Source organism: Heptranchias perlo, chromosome 1, assembly GCF_035084215.1.
Source record: "Heptranchias perlo isolate sHepPer1 chromosome 1, sHepPer1.hap1, whole genome shotgun sequence".
NCBI lineage: Eukaryota > Metazoa > Chordata > Chondrichthyes > Hexanchiformes > Hexanchidae > Heptranchias > Heptranchias perlo.
The window spans coordinates 62,783,677-62,802,289 of NC_090325.1; the positions used below are offsets into that span (position 1 = coordinate 62,783,677).

The following is an 18,613-nucleotide window of genomic DNA, read 5'->3' on the forward strand; positions in this document are numbered from 1 at the left end:
GACGTGAAGGTCTTAGAGAGGGTGCAGAAAAGATTTACTGGAATGATTAGAGGGATGAGGAACTTCAGTTACATGCATCGACTGGAGAAGCTGGGATTGTTCTCCTTAGAGCCGAGAAGGTTGAGAAGAGATTTGATAGAGGTATTCAAAATCATGAAGGGTCTAGACAGAGTAGATAGAGAGAAACTGTTCCCATTGATGGAGGAGTCAAGAACCAGAGGACATAGATTTAAGTGATTGGCAAAAGAAGCAAAGACAATATGAGAAAAAACGTTTTTACACAGTGATTGGTTGTGATCTGGAATGCACTGCCTGAGGGGATGGTGGAGGTAGATTCAATCATGGCTTTCAAAAGGGAATTGGATAAGTACTTGAAAGGAAAACATTTGCAAGGCTAAGGGGAAAGGGCGGGGGAGTGGGACCAGCTCGATTGCTCTTGCAGAGAGCCGGCACGGACTCAATGGGCCGAATGACCTCCTTCCATGCTGTAACCATTCTATGATTCTATAATTCTATGAAATGTACTCCCTAAGAGAATGAGGAGAGAGTTTAGGAGAAATTTCTTTACATAGAGAATTGTTGGAGCCTGGAATGCTTTATCACAAGAAGTTTCTGAGACAGAAACCAATGCAAATATTAACAGAAACCTGGATAAATATTGGAAGCTGAAGAAGATGCAGGGTCATGGCGAGTGAGTGGGACAATGGTATTAGTTTTGTATTGCTCTAGCAAAGAGCTAACACAGACAAAATGGGGTCCTTCTGTGCTATAAACTTCTATGGTTCTTCTAAAAGCTCATAGCATTTTAATGAGAGGTGGGGGGTTACATTATCAATGGTTGGATCGCTCCAGGATCTAATGCCATATTTACCTTACAGTGCTGTTGATGACTTTACGCCCAACTTTGGTAACTTTATAATGTAAATGATACAAAGCTGCTCCCACTGGGGCTGCCGTGAGATGGGCTTGACCAGCATCTCCTACAGCAGCAGCGACCCTGATGGAAATATAAGCAATGCTGTGTAAAGGCCTCCATCTTTTATTGCCGGCATACTAAGTGGCTCAGCTCGCTCCCATTTACCAACAATGTAATTTTCAGTCGAGAAAGTACAACGGCAGAAAAAAAGTAACAAAATTGCAACTTAAAAGCTGTACGTGTGCAAGATTATATTAATTTTATGAGATGAAATATACCCCAGCATGCTGTTCACTTTATTTCTTGCTATCTTACTGTGTTTGGACATGGTGAAGAACAAATCAACTAAAAACCCTTTGGGTTTCCTTCAGTGTGCATGTTTGGCTGCTCGCACATGCAGAGCTTGTTAAAAACTGTTTTTGCTTTATCGTCCCTTTGCTGGAGAAGTACTAATCAATACGCACGGGCAAACTAAGTGCACAACCAATGAGTGGAGGAGGGCAACTGCCACCTGTGCTGCATTTATATTACAACTCTGTCAACCCCATTAGCCCCAACTTGTGTGGAGCATAAACACCAGCATAGACCAGTTGGGCTGAATGGCCTGTTTCTGTGCTGTAAATTCTATATGACTTCGGCCACAGTGATATAACGTAATTCAGGCAGGATAATGCCAAAGCGTGCCACCTCAAGATGTGTCTTTTCTCCCCTGTGTGCCCTTGGCAAAGCAACACTAGCAGCAAATATAAACAGTCATAGCTGGCAGTGTTGGATACAACAAGGCTGCATTGTTTTTTCTAGGCACAGGCAGGATTAGTGCTGACTCCAGCATTCCAGATCTCACGTTGTCAGCCCACGCGCATCTTCCCCAGCTAGCAGGGAAGGACTATAGCTTGAAAACAAGAGTAATGACTGTGACTTCTATATGCTTGTAAACACACGGTTGTTTTTGTGTTGCTGCTGGTCCTCTGGAATCTGGACAGGATTCCGGAGAACCATCAGCCAAGATATACAAATACTTCAGTTCGAAATGGCTACATGTCAGATAACTGATAACGGGCATCAGCTGCAGTTATTTTTTCTTGTCCAATCAATTTGTTTTCCTGCCAGTGAGAGCATGTGAAACCAGCAGAAGGATGGCGACCTCACTCATGTCGAGCCCTTTTGAAAGTGCCTCTGTACCATAAATGTAATGCCAATAGGGTAGAAAACGAGTACTCATTAAAGGCAATTAAAGGGGGGAATGCTGAGTCAGGTGCCTCAGGGCTCAGTGTTGGGGCCATTATTATTTCTAATGTACATAAATGACTTGGATTCAGAAACTCAAATACAAAGTGCCACATTTGCAGTTGATACTAAAGTCGTACGGGTGGTGTAATTGGAGGAGGCAGCTCAGAAATTACACAATGAGGTCAGACAAAATATGTAAGTGGGCCAAATAATTTAATGCAAAGAAGTGCTAAGTACTGCACATAGGAAGAAAAAACAAACAGCACACATACTCCATAAATAGTGTTGAAATAGCTAAGGATGAAGCTGAAAGAGACCTAGGAGACTTAGTAGACTCGATGCTAAACGTGTCCAACCAATGCAGAGCAGCAATAATCACAACGAATAGGATATTGAGCTACATAGCCAGAACAGGAGATTATGGAGGTGATTTTAGACCCCAAGAACGGGTGGGTTAGGGGCGGGTGGGAGTTGAAAATAGTTGTTTTTTGGGTTGCGACCGCAACCCGGCTTTATTTCCTGGTTTAACATTGGCGAGTAAAAGTACAGGCTTCCCACTGGGAATGCAAAGTCCAAAAGTTTTGCAGTTGCGACCCAAAAAAACAATTATTTTCAGCTCCCACCCGCTCCCAACCCACCCATTATTGGGGTTTAAAATCACCCCCTATATGTCAGAGGAAATCATGATCAAACTGTACAGTGCTCTGGTCAGACTGCAGTTGGAGCACTGCATCCAGTTCTGGTCGCTGAGACACAAGGGAGAGATTCAAGCACTGGACGCAGTGCAGAGAAGAGATAAGAGGGCTGATCCTCTACGTTAGGTTAATGATACATTTCTTTGGAATGCTGCAGGAACAAAGTTAATAACGCATTACTGTGGAGACAGTCTAGTTGTAACTTGTTTCTCATGCAGTGAAGCCATCAACAAACTTACTTTACCAAACTCACTCAACAGGCATCTTATGCAAATAACGTTTAAAAATCACTATCTGCAATTTTATATACAATCTGTTTTTATTTATAGTTAGACAAAACAATCTTTAAAGATAGATTACTTAGCTTTCTACTTTAGTCATCAAGACTATTGCTTTACTCCATGATTAGGTTGGTATCTAAACTGGAAAAATAACAGGGACAATAATTCCTTTTTAATTGCCCTCTACCATCACTATCACTTTTTCCTATTATACATCTTATCATATCCTTCAACCCCTCGTTTGCCCAATCTAGTTGCTTCTTCAATCATTTTACACGATTTGCTTCAGTGGCTTTCCCTGGTAACTCATTCGAAAGTCACCTTTTTCTATAAAAAGGTTACTCCTGACTTTCTTTTTTATTCCCAACTTCCATTTTTTTAATTTTGTATCCCTTGGTATTTTGATCCAGTACGACAGTGAAGAATTGCCTGAATCAATTTTTTGTTAGTCTCCTCCATAATCTTGTAAATTTTAATTATGCCACCTTGAAATCTTTTTCCAAAGGAATTGAAGTCCAATTTCCTTAACTTGTCCTCATAAATCCTCAAAACGTGGTTTTCAATTATTGGTTGTACTGAACTTGCCCAGTCAGTGACGAAGGTCCACAGCGAGCATATTAAAGTCAATGGTGATTTTAAAAAATTATATATGCAACCCAAGCAAATGGGCGGGTTTCAGTGTACTGGCAGTCAAGACAAACATAACAGCTGCTATTTGAAATAGTTCTATTAAATATCAACTGAGTATTATAGTTCCTATCACAACTTAAAGTGAAAGATGGATGACTGATCTGTTTCTTCAGATGTATTATGGCCCTACTCACAAATATATTTGACAAATTAAATTTCAGCGAAAGCATTGAATTTTTAGTGATCTTTCTCTATAATATCTGGATTTTCTGATACAGTTGGTAGAGGGTATTTTAATGGCCAACAATTTCTGAAAAATTATATCTTCTATCATGTAGCTTCCACCCTCCATAAACTTGAGCTCATCGAAAACTCTGCTGCCCATATCATAACTCGCACCAAGTCCCGTTCACCCATTACCCCTGTGCTCGCTGACCTACACTGGCTCCTGGTCCGTGAACGTCTTGATTTTAAAATTCTCATCCTTGTTTTCAAATCCCTCCATGGCCTCGCCCCTCCCTATCGCTGTAACCTCCTCCAGCCCTACAACCCTCTGTGATCTCTGCACTCCTCCAATTCTTGCCTCTTGCGCATCCCCGATTTTAATCGCTCCACCATTGGTGGCCGTCCCTTCAGCTGCCTAGGCCCTAAGCTCTGAAATTCCCTCCCTAAACCTTGCCACCTCTCTACCTCTCTCCTCCTTTAAGATGCTCCTTTAAAACTTACCTCTTTGACCAAGCTTTTGGTCACTGTCCTAATATGTCCCTATGTGGCTCGGGATGGGGGGGCAAATTTTGTTTGATAATCGCTCCTGTGAAGCGACTTGGAACGTTTTACTACGTTAAAGGTGCAACATAAACACAAGTTGTTGATATCCAAGAATAGCTCCCTGTGCCCTTATGATCTTGAAAACATTTTCAGAATTTATTGATAACTCTATGGCATTTTAACAAACTGCATTTTTCAAAAGTCATCATACACTTACCCATATTTTATGTATACATCTCAGGAAAAAAACTGACAAATATAGATAAATGTTAACTTAACTAATGGTCTAGACTGCTGAAAAATCATCTATTCTAGCTCAATCACAACCATAGACATATAAATAGGGTCAGTCTGGTTTCAACACATTCTGCCTCGCATCTTGTAGGTCAGCAGTTTGGCATTGAGTATGTACATGACAAAAAGTGATGTGTTATTAAAAGGATCATTTACAGTATTTAAGATTTTGCTCATATGGTATTACAATCCGGAAATCGTGATGAGTAACCGGAGTAAATATCGAATGAAAATAAACCAGTTTGGAATATTATCACAATTCATTGGCCACTCGACTTATTGCCTAACACTAAATACTACTTCATGATCTAGATATGAAACAGTAATTTGAGCAGGATGTTGTAGGGATGGGCAAAAATAAAGAGTCAAATTCCAAGCTGATCTGAGGTCAGGTGAATCTTTTCTCTTTATTTGAAAGAAAAAAAATAGTTCCCCGAGGGCAAAATGGAAACCTGAGGTTTAGCCTCACCTTCTTTTTGCTGTCAGTGGTGTTTTATCTTTATTATTCATTCATGGGATGTGGGCATCGCTGGCGAGGCCAGCATTTATTGCCCATCCCTAATTGCCCTTGAGAAGGTGGTGGTGAGCCGTCTCCATGAACTGCAGCAGTCTGTGTGTCAAATGTGCTCCCACACTGCCGTTATGTAGGAAGTTCCAGGATTTTGACCCAGCGACGATGAAGGAACGCCGATATATTTCCAAGTCAGGATGGTGTATGACTTGGAGGGGAACGTGCAGGTGGTGTTGTTCGCATGTGCCTGCTGCCCTTGTCCTTCCAGGTGGTAGAGGTCGCGGGTTTGGGAGGTGCTGTCGAAGAAGCCTTGGCGAGTTGCTGCAGTGTATCCTGTGGATGGTACACACTGCAGCCACAATGCGCCGGTGGTGAAGGGAGTGAATGTTTAAGGTGGTGGATGGGGTGCCAATCAAGCGGGCTGCTTTATTCTGGATGATGTCGAGCTTCTTGAGTGTTGTTGGAGCTGCACTCATCCAGGCAAGTGGAGAGTATTGCATCATACTCCTGACTTGTGCCTTGGAGATGGTGGAAAAGCTTTGGAAAGTCAGGTGGTGAGTCACTCGCCACAGAATACCCAGCACCTGACCTGCTCTTGTAGCCACAGTATTTATGTGGCTGATCCAGTTAAGTTTCTGGTCAGTGATGACCACCAGGATGTTAATGGTGGGGAATTCGGCGATGGTAATGGCGTTGAATGTCAAGGGTAGGTGGTTAGAATCTCTCTTGTGGGCGATGGCCATTGCCTGGCATTTGTCTGGCACGAATGTTACTTGCCACTTATCAGCCCAAGCCTGGATGTCGTCCAGGTCTTGCTGCATGCGGGCACGGACTGCTTCATTATCTGAGGGGTTACGAATGAAATTGAACACTGTGCAATCATTAGCGAACATCCCCATTTCTGACCTTATGATGGAGGGAAGGTCATTGATGAAGCAGCTGAAGATGGTTGGGCCTAGGACACTGCCCTGAGGAACTCCTGCAGCAATGCCCTGGGGCTGAGATGATTGGCCTCCAACAACCACTACCATCTTCCTTTGTGCTAGGTATGACTCCAGCCACTGGAGAGTTTTCCCCTTGATTCCCATTGACTTCAATTTTACTAGGGCTCCTTGGTGCCACACTCGGTCAAATGCTGCCTTGATGTCAAGGGCAGTTACTCTCACCTCACCTCTGGAATTCAACTCTTTTGTCCATGTTTGGACCAAGGCTGTAATGAGGTCTGGAGCCAAGTGGCCCTGGTGGAACCTAAACTGAGCATTGATGAGCAGGTTATTGACGAGTAAGTGCCACTTGATAGCACTGTCGATGACACCTTCCATCACTTTGCTGATGATTGAGAATTGTAAACAATTTTACAACACCAAGTTATAGTCCAGCAATTTTATTTTAAATTCACAAGCTTTCGGAGGCTACCTCCTTCCTCAGGTGAACGATGTGGAAATGAAATCCTCGAAATGAAGTGGCATTTATAATTCACAGAACAATGCTTGGTGATAACAGACAGTTTTTTCAACTGCCTGTTGCCAAGGCAATCAGTGTGCAGACAGACAGGTGTTACCTTCCAGGTCTCAGAATATACAAATCACCAAAAAAAACAACAAACAAAAAAAAACAGAGGTAGAAACATAGAAAAGACAGCAACTGACCCGTTATATTAAAAACAGATAACATTTGTTCGCTGGTGGGGTAACGTGTAGCGTGACATGAACCCAAGATCCCGGTTGAGGCCGTCCTCATGGGTGCGGAACTTGGCTATCAATTTCTGCTCGACGATTTTGGGTTGTCGTGTGTCTCGAAGGCCGCCTTGGAGTACGCTTACCCGAAGGTCGGTGGCTGAATGTCCTTGACTGCTGAAGTGTTCCCCGACTGGGAGGGAACCCTCCTGTTTGGCGATTGTTGCGCGGTGTCCATTCATCCGTTGTCGCAGTGTCTGCATGGTCTCGCCAATGTACCATGCTCTGGGGCATCCTTTCCTGCAACGTATGAGGTAGACAACGTTGGCCGAGTCACAGGAGTATGAACCATGCACCTGGTGGGTGGTGTCCTCTCGTGTGATGGTGGTATCTGTGTCGATGATCTGGCATGTCTTGCAGAGGTTACCGCGGCAGGGTTGTGTGGTGTCGTGGACGCTGTTCTCTTGAAAGCTAGGTAATTTGCTGCGAACGATGGTCTGTTTGAGGTTGGGTGGCTGTTTAAAGGCGAGTAGTGGAGGTGTGGGGATGGCCATAGCGAGGTGTTCGTCGTCATTGATGACATGTTGAAGGCTGCGGAGAACATAGCATAGTTTCTCCGCTCCGGGGAAGTACTGGACGACAAAGGGTACTCTGTTGGTTGCGTCCCGTGTTAGTCTCCTGAGGAGGTCTATGCGATTTTTTGCTGTGGCCCGTCGGAACTGTCGATCGATGAGTCGAGCGTCATATCCCGTTCTTACTAGGGCGTCTTTCAGCGTCTGTAGGTGTCCATTGCGTTCCACCTGATGATTGAGAGTAGACTGATGGGGAGGTAATTAGCCGGATTGGATTTGTCCTGCTTTTCGTGGAGAGGACATACTGGGCAATTTTCCTCTTTGTCAGGTAGATGCCAGTGTTGTAGCTGTACTGGAACAGCTTGACTAGAGGTGTGGCTAGTTCTGGAGCATAAATCTTCAGCACTACAGCCGGGATGTTATTGGAGCCCATGGCCTTTGCTGTATCCAGTGCACTCAGCCATTTCTTGATGTCATGTGGAATGTATCGAATTGGCTGAAGTCTGATTTCTGTGATGTTGGGGATCTCGGGAGGAGACCGAGATGGATCATCCACTCGGCACTTCTGGCTGAAGATGGTTGCATACGCTTCAGCCTTGTCTTTTGCACTCACCTGCTGGGCTCTGCCATCATTGAGGATGGGGATGTTCATGGAACCTCCTCCCGTTAGTTGTTTAATTGTCCACCACCATTCACATCTGGATGTGGCAGGACCGCAGAGCTTTGATCTGATCCGTTGGTTGTGGGATTGCTTAGCTCTGCCTAAAGCATGCTGCTTCCACTGTTTATCATGCATTTAGTCCTTTCTTGTAGCTTCACCAGGTTGGCACCTCATTTTTAGGTATGCCTGGTGCTGCTTCTGGCATGCTCTTCTACACTCCTTATTGAACCAGGGTTGATCCCCTGGCTTGATAGTAATGGTAGAGTGAGGGATATACCGAGCCATGAGGTTACAGATTGTTCTGGAATACAATTCTGCTGCTGCTGATGGCCCACAGCACCTCATGGATGCCCAGTTTTGAGCTGCTAGATTCCATTCTAAATCTATCCCATTTAGCATAGTGGTAGTGCCACACAACACGATGGACGGTGTCCTCAGTGTGAAGATGGGACTTCGACTCCACAAGGACTGTGCGGTGGTCACTCCTACTAATACTGTCATGGACAGATGCATCTGCAACAGGTAGACTGGTGAGGACGAGGTCAAGTAGGTTTTTCCCTCGTGTTGGTTCTCTCACCACCTGCCGCATGCCCATTCTACCAGTTATGTCCTTCAGGACTCGGCCAGCTCGGTCAGTAGTGGTGCTACCAAGCTACTACTCTTGGTGATGGACATTGAAGTCCCCCACCCAGGGTACATTCTGTGCCCTTGCTACCCTCAGTGCTTCCCAACATGGAGGAGGACTGATTCATCAGCTGAGGGAGGGCAGTAGGTGTTAATCAGCAGGAGGTTTCCTTGCCCATGTTTGACCTGATGCCATGAGACTTCATGGGAACTCCCAGGGCCACTCCGTCCTAACTGTATACCTCTGTACCGCCACCTCTGGTGGGTCTGGCCTGCCAGTGGGAGAGGAAATACCCAGCGATGGTGATGGAGGAGCCTGGGACGTTGGCTGAAAGGTATGATTCTGTGAGTATGGCTATGTCAGGCTGTTGCTTGACTAGTCTGTGGGACAGCTCTCCCAATTTTGGCACAAGTCCCCAGATGATAGTGAGGAGGACTTTGCAGGGTCGACTGGGGTTACTGTGCCTTTGCCTTGTCCGGTGCCTAGTGGTCCGTCCAGTTTTATTATTCTTATGTTGTTTTGTAGCGGGATTGTACAACAGAGTGGCTTGCTAGGCCATTTCAGAGAGTAGTTAAGAATCAACCGCATTGCTGTGGGGTCTGGAGTCACATATAGGCCCGACTAGGTAAGGACGGCAGGTTTCCTTCCCTAAAGGGCATTAATGAACCAGATCGATTTTTATGACAATCCAGTAGTTTCATGGTCACCGTTACTGATACTAGTATTTTGCTGCGGATTTTTTTTATTATCTGTATTTAAATTCCCCAACTGCAGGATTTGAACACTTATCTCTGGATTATTTATCCAGGCTGCTGGATTACTAGTTCACTAACATAACCACTATGCTACCGTATCCACGTGTTTAAACTGAGTCGACTTCAATGTATTTGAATTTTGCTTAATTTTTATGTAGTTTTGTCATTTCTAGTTTAGATTGTAGTTGTTGGAGGAAATGAGTCATACTTGGCAAGTCCAGCTGGGGTTGGGTGGCGTTAGGTGGTGTCAGTGTGGTTGGGCTGCTGAAAAGATAGCATATTTTTAGTTCTGGTTCTCACAATTACAGATGGTGCAAATTTTCTAAGAGATAATGCCATGAATGCTGGAGATCCCCAGCAGGTTGGTCAGCATTTGAAAGGGAAAGATAGAATAACATGTCTGGTGCACCTCTCATCCAAACAAACTGAACAAATGTTTTCTTGTAATGTGAAGTGAAATAGACCTCAATACTATTGTAGTTTGCTATCACTACAGTTTTAAACCACATGGTAGAATAGCATGTAAATTCAAATTAGACAGTATAGCAACACTTCAGTTCATGTGACATGAGTCAATTGCAGGAACCTATGATCCATTGCTACACATTATGATACCCAATGCAAGCATAGAATGACATAGAAATTACAACATGGCAACAGACTATTCAGCCCAGTCAGTCCATGTTAGTGTTTATCCATGGCATGAGCTGTAGCCCTAATCCCATGTGCTTGCCCTGATCCTATATCCCTTTACTCCCCTTTATTTCTACCATGTATCTAATCTATTCTTAAATGTTGTGGTCTGGATCTGTATGGTAGTTGCATATTGTTAACTGAACACTAGATGACTCCCTTCTTGGGACTAAGCACATTGTCGCAATTATACTCCAAGGTCTTCTCTTGTATTGCTTTATTATTCCTTGACGGAAGATTCCAGAGGGTCTGGAAACAAAAGCAGTTAGTTATTACGACACCAATTTGAGTATTTATTCAGACTTAACTGCGGCAATGAGGATAACGGGCAACGCATTATTAATAAGATTGAATATTGGACATCTTTGTTCGTTCGGTAGTGGTCTACCTTGTCACCTGAAATGTTTTTTGTCAGGTTGGCATTACTTGGAAAAATTGAAGAGTACCGAATAGTGTATAGCTGGAGTGTTGAAAGATTTAATTTTTTAGTTTGAGTCGAATGAACTTGTAACTAAAGCATATCTTAGGAACTATCTGAGGAACTGCAACATATATATTGATTAAGATTCTGATTGTTCCTGTCGAGACTAAAGACAGAATGTAAAAAGAGTTAGTCCACGTGGCCAAAGAACATCTGACCCAAAGCCACGCGTTATTGCGAAATGGTTCAAGTTTAACCAGAGGAGGCAAAGGGATGATGAAAATGTTTCTCAGTTTGTGACAGAACTGAGGAAAATGTATGAAACATGTGACTTTTGTGGGTTTCTCAATGATGCAGTAAGAGACAGCTTTGCCTGCGGTTTGAAGGAAACATCGATACACAGGAAGCTATTGGTAGAAGACAGACTCACGTCTCAAAATAGCAGTTACCCGCCACAAGGTCCAGCAGCTCCAGAGTGAACAGAGTCACTCAACCATGTTGGAGATGTGGTCAAAATAGTCATCATCCAGGCCGAGGTTTTTGGAAGAAGGCTAAGTGTTGCCGTATGCCAATAGATGCTGCTAGATTGGAGGCAAGGAGAAGAAAATAAGTCCACAAGTCATATAATAGTGTTGTGAGAAATCAACAGAAGACAGAAATCCAGTGTCCATTATGTTGATTCCAACAAGGAACCAAAGAAACCGTTGGACAAGGTGAGATGGATGAAGAAGAGAGGCATTTTCTTGTATGTTCCATTACAGGAAAGAGACAATGTGAAATTGTGGTCCCTGTCTGGATAGAAGGTATTAAATGTGAATTTGAATTGGACACTGGGGCTGTGGTAACTATCATGTTATCAAAAGTATACAATGAAAAGCTTCAGAAAATTGCCCTACGGAAAACTGAAATTTTACTGAAAAGTTATGCTGGACAACTATCGCCAGTCCCTGGGAAAATAAAAGTAAAATATGAAAATCAGACAAAACAATTGTCTGTAATTGAAGTTAAGGGCAAACTCCCTCATTGATGAGCCGAGATTGGTTTCCTAGTCAGAAGTTAAACTGGGCCGTTATTATGAAGATCACTACTCAAGGACCTGTGGATGTATTCATGGAAGAGTACAAGTCCAATTTCAGTCCAAAACTTGGTATAGCAAAGGGTGTCCAGGTAAACATTAATGGCCCAGAAATTGTTGGAGTGACGCATCTTGAGGCGAGCGATGTGAATTGGATTGTTTTCCTTACCCTTCGGATCGCACTATATTTGCGCCGCAAATTGCTGGAAATGCAAATTAATAATGGCACAGCGATGTCAACATCATATCTGGGACCTCATAAACGTCATGCCCAATGGTCTATCTACTTAACCAATTAAAGTTAAGGATGGACAAAGAAACAGAGCGAACGCGGAGAAGGAAATATGAGGAATTAGATTCAAATTAGATACAGAAAGAGAAATATAGAAAGGGAAAGAAAGAGAGTGGATTAAGGGAGTGAGAAAAAGAGACAGAAATGAAAAGTAAGAAAAAAATTAAAAAGAACAAGCAGAAGAGGAGGACATTGTAACCCAGTTGTGTTTGGGAATTGCTGTATTGGTCCTTGAGAAGTTAATGAGTGAATGGCAGAGAAGGTGTGCGAAATTTACAAGCATTCTTACTCATATAATGTTTCCCAAAATTATTTTCTGAAAGAAATCTATCTAATTTGCATTTCTGAGTGTCAAAACAAATTTGGATCCTGAAAATTATTGCCCTCCAACACCAACAGGATTGTGGACGACAAGACTGGCATAAAGATACTGCCAAGGCAGATAAAAAAAAGTTTTAAAAATCTCTGGGAACAATTCACTACCCGCTGAATTGAGACTCCACAGCTTCATTTGTTATATTTCTGGGCTTCCATGGTTGACTTTCATGTCAGGACCATAAATCAGATCATTAACAGGGTCCTTACGACATGAAATACCAGCCCTAAATGGCAGTGGCGAGATTAATTCGCATTTACGGTGCAAATCTAGCAATTTCATGACATGCAATTAATTTCAATGGAGAGGTTCACGGCGAGGTTACAATTTTTTCGGTTTTGTCGAGCTAACAGCGATACAAATCGTCCAGCAATTTGTGGAGATTCGGAACTCATGGTGTATCTCTTCGCCACAAATTTCTGGATTTTTTGAGAACTAATAAAGGTAGGCGCCGTTAATTTGTCATTATTTTTCCAACAATTTCTGGGCTATCGTGAAGGAGGGGAAGAAGCCAAAATGTTTTAAGCCCAGAGCAGTACCCTATGCTCTAAAGGAAATGATATTAGAATTAGATTACGTGGAGCATGATGGCATAATCGAGATAATTGACCACAGCAGCTGGGCAAGCCTGATCATGCCTGTGGTAAAACCTGAATAGAATGGTTCGGAGACAATTCCTGAAAATGAAAGCACGAGATCAGCATCAAAGAAAGTCCTGATAAGTGTGGTACGTGACTTCAAAGAAGAGCAGTGGAGAAGTGCAGAGGGGAAGATGCTTCTCGGCCTCCTCCTGAGGTTCTCACCAACACAGATGCCAGTCATCAGCCAATTCAATTCACTCCACCTGATATCAAAAAATGGCTGAGTGCGCTGAACTCAACAAAGGTTGCGATCCCCAACAACATGCCGTTGGCAATATTGTCAATTTTGGCCAGGACACCAGGGAGAACTCCCCTGCGCTTCATCAAAATAGTGCTATGGGATCTTTTATGTCCACCTGAAAATGCAGGCGAGGCCTCGGTTAAACGTCTCATCGGCACCTCCGAGAGTGCAGCATTCCCTTAATACTACATTGGCGTGTCAGCCTAGATTACGCGCTCAAGTCTCTGGAATGGGACTTGAATCCACAGCCTTCTGACTCAGAGGAGAAAGTGCTACCACTGAGCCAAGTCTGAAGGACTGTTCTCCAGCCACACCCCTAGCTAAGCTGTACCAGCTACAACATTGACATCGACCACACAATGTGGAAAATTTCCCAGGTATCTCCTCCTCACAAAAAGCAGAACAAATCCAACCAGGCCAATTATGGCCCTATCAGCATGCTCCCAATCATCAGCAAAGTGATGGAAGGAGTCACCAACAGTGCTATCAAGTGGCACTTACTCACCAATAACCTGCTTACCAATGCTCAGTTTAGGTTCGGCCAGGACTATTCGGCTACAGACATCTTTACAGCCTTGGTCCAAACATGGACACGAGCTGAATTCCAGAGATGAGGTGAGAGTGACTGCCCTTGACATCAAGGCAGCATTTGACCGAGTGTGGCACCAAGGAGCCCTGATAAAACTGAAGTCAATGTAGATCAGGGGATAAACTCTCCAGTAGCTGGGTCATACCTGGCCCAAAGGAAGGTGGTTTTAGTTGTTGGAGGCTACTCATCTCAGCACCAGGACATTGCTACAGGAGTTCCTCAGGGCAGCATCCTAGGACCAACTATCTTCAGCTGCTTCATCAATGACCTTCCCTCCATCATAAGGTCAGAAATGGGGCTCTTCTCTGATGATCGCACAGTGTTCATCTCCATTGGCAATTCTTCAGGTAATGAAGCTGTCCATGCCACCATACAGAAAGATCTGGATGAGACCCTGGCTTGGGCTGATAAGTGGCAAGTACCATTCAAGCCTCAAAAGTGCCAGGCAATTGCATTACCATCAGTCCCCCAGCATCAATATCCTAGGGGTCAGAAACTCAAATGGACTTCCTCCATAAATGCCATGGCTGCTAGAGCCAATCAGAGGCTGAATATTCTGCAGTGCATGGCTCACCTTCTGACTCCACAAAGCCTCTCCACCATCTACGAGGCACAAGTCAGAAGTGTGATGGAATACAGTCCTCTTGCCTGCAACACGACGGCTGCAGCTGCAACACTCAAGAGGCTCGACACCATCCAGAACAAAGCTGTCTGCTTGAACAGTGCCCCATCCATTAGCTTAAATATGCACTCCCTCCACCGCTGGGGTGCCATGGCTGCAGTGTGTACTATCTACAGGATCAGGATACACGGCAGCAAGTCACCAAGGCTTCTTCGGCAGCACTTCCCAAACCCGCAACCTCCACCCCCTAGAAGGACAAGGGCAGAAGGTGCATTAGAAACCCATCCTTCAACTTCCCCTCCAAGTCATATACCATCCTCACTTGGACATATATCACTGTTGCTTTATTGATGCTGGATTAAAATCCTGGAACAGGTTTCTGCTTCTGTTACTAACTCTGGTAGTGCATTCCACAACCTTACAACTCTCTGTGTAAAAAAAAATATTCTCCTGCTTTCTGTTCTAAATCTCTAACATTTAATCTTGTATCTATGTCCCCTCACCCTAGACCTCTCAAGCAAATCTGTCTGGAAAACAGAATAAATCTACTTCCATAAATTCTACTTGTATATAAAAAATAACAGAGGTTGGATTATAGTTCAAGAATGCAACATCTCAGAGTTCAGATAATATTTTGGGCAACTTTCAGCTGAAGTTTAAAAAATGTTTTTTTTAAATTAAAGAATCCCATAGAAAATTTTACAATCCAAGATAAGATGCAAAAATAGTTTTATTTTGTATTGTGTATATATGTATGTGTGTGTAGGTTTTTTGAAAGTCTGCAACTCATAATTTCTACTCAATAGGAGTTGGGTGGAAAGATGCAGCTTGCAAAAAACAAAAGTCAGAGAGCAGTAGCTGAGGTTGGATTATGGATCTCCTTGCAGTACCTTCACCACATGGACTGCAGCAATTCAAGAAGAAGGCCCACCACCATCTTCTCAACGGCAACAAGGGATGGGCAATAAATGTTGATAAATGTTGTCCTTGCTAGCGATGCCCATATCCCGAGAATTAATTTTTAAAAGTTAAACATACCTATCAGCAGTTCGTCCAGTTGCCCACTCAGCTGCAAAATAACAGACGTTCCATTTGTTCCCCTACCTCTGTCACAAAATAAGTCTAAGTATCTTGGTTCCTGCTCACAGTTTATCATTTTGTTTTCTAATCTGTTCTTTGTTTCTTTTGTTCTGTTCATTTCTGATTCTTGAATGTATTTATTTTATTGATTCTTACCATTTCTATGGAACTGTCTTTTTTGGGCCAGAGATGTAAATACTTAATAAATGGTGGTCCAGTTAAAGGTGTTCAGGAATCACACAGAAGGAATAGCAACTCTAGTACAATACAGTCTGCTACATCCCATATTGGTATCACCGAGTGGAGTAGCATCACAGAATCAGCAGCCAAAGCAGCACAGTAATGAGGTGCGGCCCTCAAATTGGATTAGACCACCATTGTCAGGATTGGGGAGCTGGGCCACAGGCTCCGCCATCCAGCAGCCGAGAGTTAAAACCTTCCGCCTTGTGTGAGAACAACTTTTTAACACGGCAATTGTTAAACAGCGCTTGTGTTTCTCAAATAAAAATATTAAAACAATAACTTACAAGGGCCAGAATATCATTACCCAGCTGTGAAGAATTATTTAACATAGTAGCAATCATTCTGAATTATTGGCTTTATTCTGATTCATAAAATGATACTGTTTTTGTCCTTTTTATAGGCGGTCTTCTTCTCCAGCCATCCCAGGCCTTTAATGTTGATGTGATGGGAGCCCAAATGTTGTCAGGCCCTCCAGGTGTTCAGTTTGGCACCTCCATTCAGCAGTTTTCAAACTCTGAAGGGCAATGGTAAGGCAGAAGTTATTCTGACATTTATTTTTAGAACAAAATAATAGAACATGGTTCACCTACAATCATGCTATTAGTGTCTACTGTACCTTACAGTATAATAAAGTAGATAAAGAACAAGAGCAGTACAACGTTCAATTTGGGCGTTGTAAACAAAGCACAAGATTGTGTGACTTGCCCATTGTTTATTTGTTATCAGTTTTTTTTGGCATACTGACACGAGAATAGCTAGTTGAAAAGGAACTGAAATGTAAGCCTGAGATGGCAACTTTCTATGATTTTTGTTTTTCTGTTTGCCGTTCTTTCTTTAAAGAAAATTCAGCTTCATTACTCGCATCCATAGTAATGTACAAAACTTTGGGGAAAAGTGTTGACAGTCAAGTTTTGAAAATGGGTTTTTGAAATAGATACACGATAAAAAAAGGGCAAAAGAAAACATTGCCCATTTGAAAAAGAAATCAGGAAGCTGCACTCCAAGGGCAAAGAAATAGCGGAATTATTAAATGGTTACTTTATATCTATCTTTACCTCGATGTGGAGATGCCGGTGATGGACTGGGGTTGACAATTGTAAACAATTTTACAACACCAAGTTATAGTCCAACAATTTTATTTGAAATTCACAAGCTTTCGGAGGCTTCCTCCTTCCTCAGGTGAATGTTGTGAATGTGAATGCCACAACATTCACCTGAGGAAGGAGGAAGCCTCCGAAAGCTTGTGAATTTCAAATAAAATTGTTGGACTATAACTTGGTGTTGTAAAATTGTTTACAATTATCTTTACCTCAGGAGAGGAAGTGAAATTACTTCAGTCAGATGTCAAATTTCCAGGAACAGCAGAAGAGGAACCTGACAGTATCCAAAACAAGCTGTATACTGTTTATTTCCCCCCCAAAAAATCAAAATTTTAAGAATAAAAGACTCAAAAATATAGCAGTCTACTCTATTATATATTGTAACAAAATGAGCGAGGGGCGATATGTGCGCCATAGGCTTTAGAGAGTTCTGTATCCGCGATAGGGTTACAGCTTTAAGAATTTGTATAAAATGTCTGAATGACCAAGCTTTAAGAAATTCATGACCTTAATTGCCTTCAATCAGAAATGACTCCCAGCCTGGAAGGGTAAAAGGCAAGGAAATAGTACAGTTGAGGGGGAGGAACTAGAAGAGGGAGGAAGTGTATGCTGGAAAGTGTTATTGTTTTGTTCATTGCTGTCCATTGGCTGGAGTCATTCCTAGCACAAAGGAAGATGGTAGCGGTTGTTGGAGGCCAATCATCTCAGCCCCAGGACATTGCTGCAGGAGTTCCTCAGGGCAGTGTCCTAGGCCCAACCATCTTCAGCTGCTTCATCAATGACCTTCCCTCCATCATGAGGTCAGAAATGGGGATGTTCGCTGATGATTGCACAGTGTTCAGTTCCATTCGCAACCCCTCAAATAATAAAGCAGTACGAGCCCGCATGCAGCAAGACCTGGACAACATCCAGGCTTGGGCTCATGAGTGGCAAGTAACATTCACGCCAGACAAGTGACAGGCAATGACCATCTCCAACAAGAGAGTGTCTAACCAACTCCCCTTGACATTCAACGCCATTACCATCGCCAAATCCCCCACCATCAACATCCTGGGGGTCACCATTGACCAGAAACTGAATTGGACCAGCCATATAAATACTGTGGCTACAAGAGCAGGTTACAGGCTGTGTATTCTGCGGCGAGTGACTCACCTCCTGACTCCCCAAAGCCTTTCCACCATCTACAAGGCACAAGTCAGGAGTGTGATCCACTTGCCTGGATGAGTGCAGCTCCAACAACACTCAAGAAGCTCGACACTATCCAGGACAAAGCAGCCTGCTTGATTGGCACCCCATCCACCACCCTAAACATTCACTCCCTTCACCACCAGCGCACCGCGGCTGCAGTGTGTACCATCCACAGGATGCACTGTAGCAACTCGCCAAGGCTACTTCGACAGCACCTCCCAAACCCGCGACCTCTACTACCTAGACAGACAAGAGCAGCAGGTTCATGGGAACAACACCACCTGCACGTTCCCCTCTAATCACACACCATTCCGACTTGGAAATATATCACCGTTCCTTCATCGTCGCTGGGTCAAAATCCTGGAACTCTCTTCCTAACAGCACTGTGGGAGAACCGACACCACACGGACTGCAGCGGTTCAAGAAGGTGGCTCACCA

At 43.4% G+C, this 18,613-nt stretch overlaps 1 protein-coding gene across 2 annotated transcripts in view; it reads left to right on the top strand.

Annotated features, from left to right (window-relative positions):
- The window catches only part of LOC137322691 (integrin alpha-2-like), a 191,588-nt gene that overhangs the window by 18,498 nt on the left and 154,477 nt on the right, over positions 1–18,613 (top strand). For both annotated transcript variants that reach the window (XM_067985645.1, XM_067985638.1), the window contains exon 2: positions 16,288–16,414. In XM_067985645.1, the coding sequence (XP_067841746.1) occupies positions 16,288–16,414 (127 nt within the window). The remainder of the gene's footprint in view (positions 1–16,287; positions 16,415–18,613) is intronic.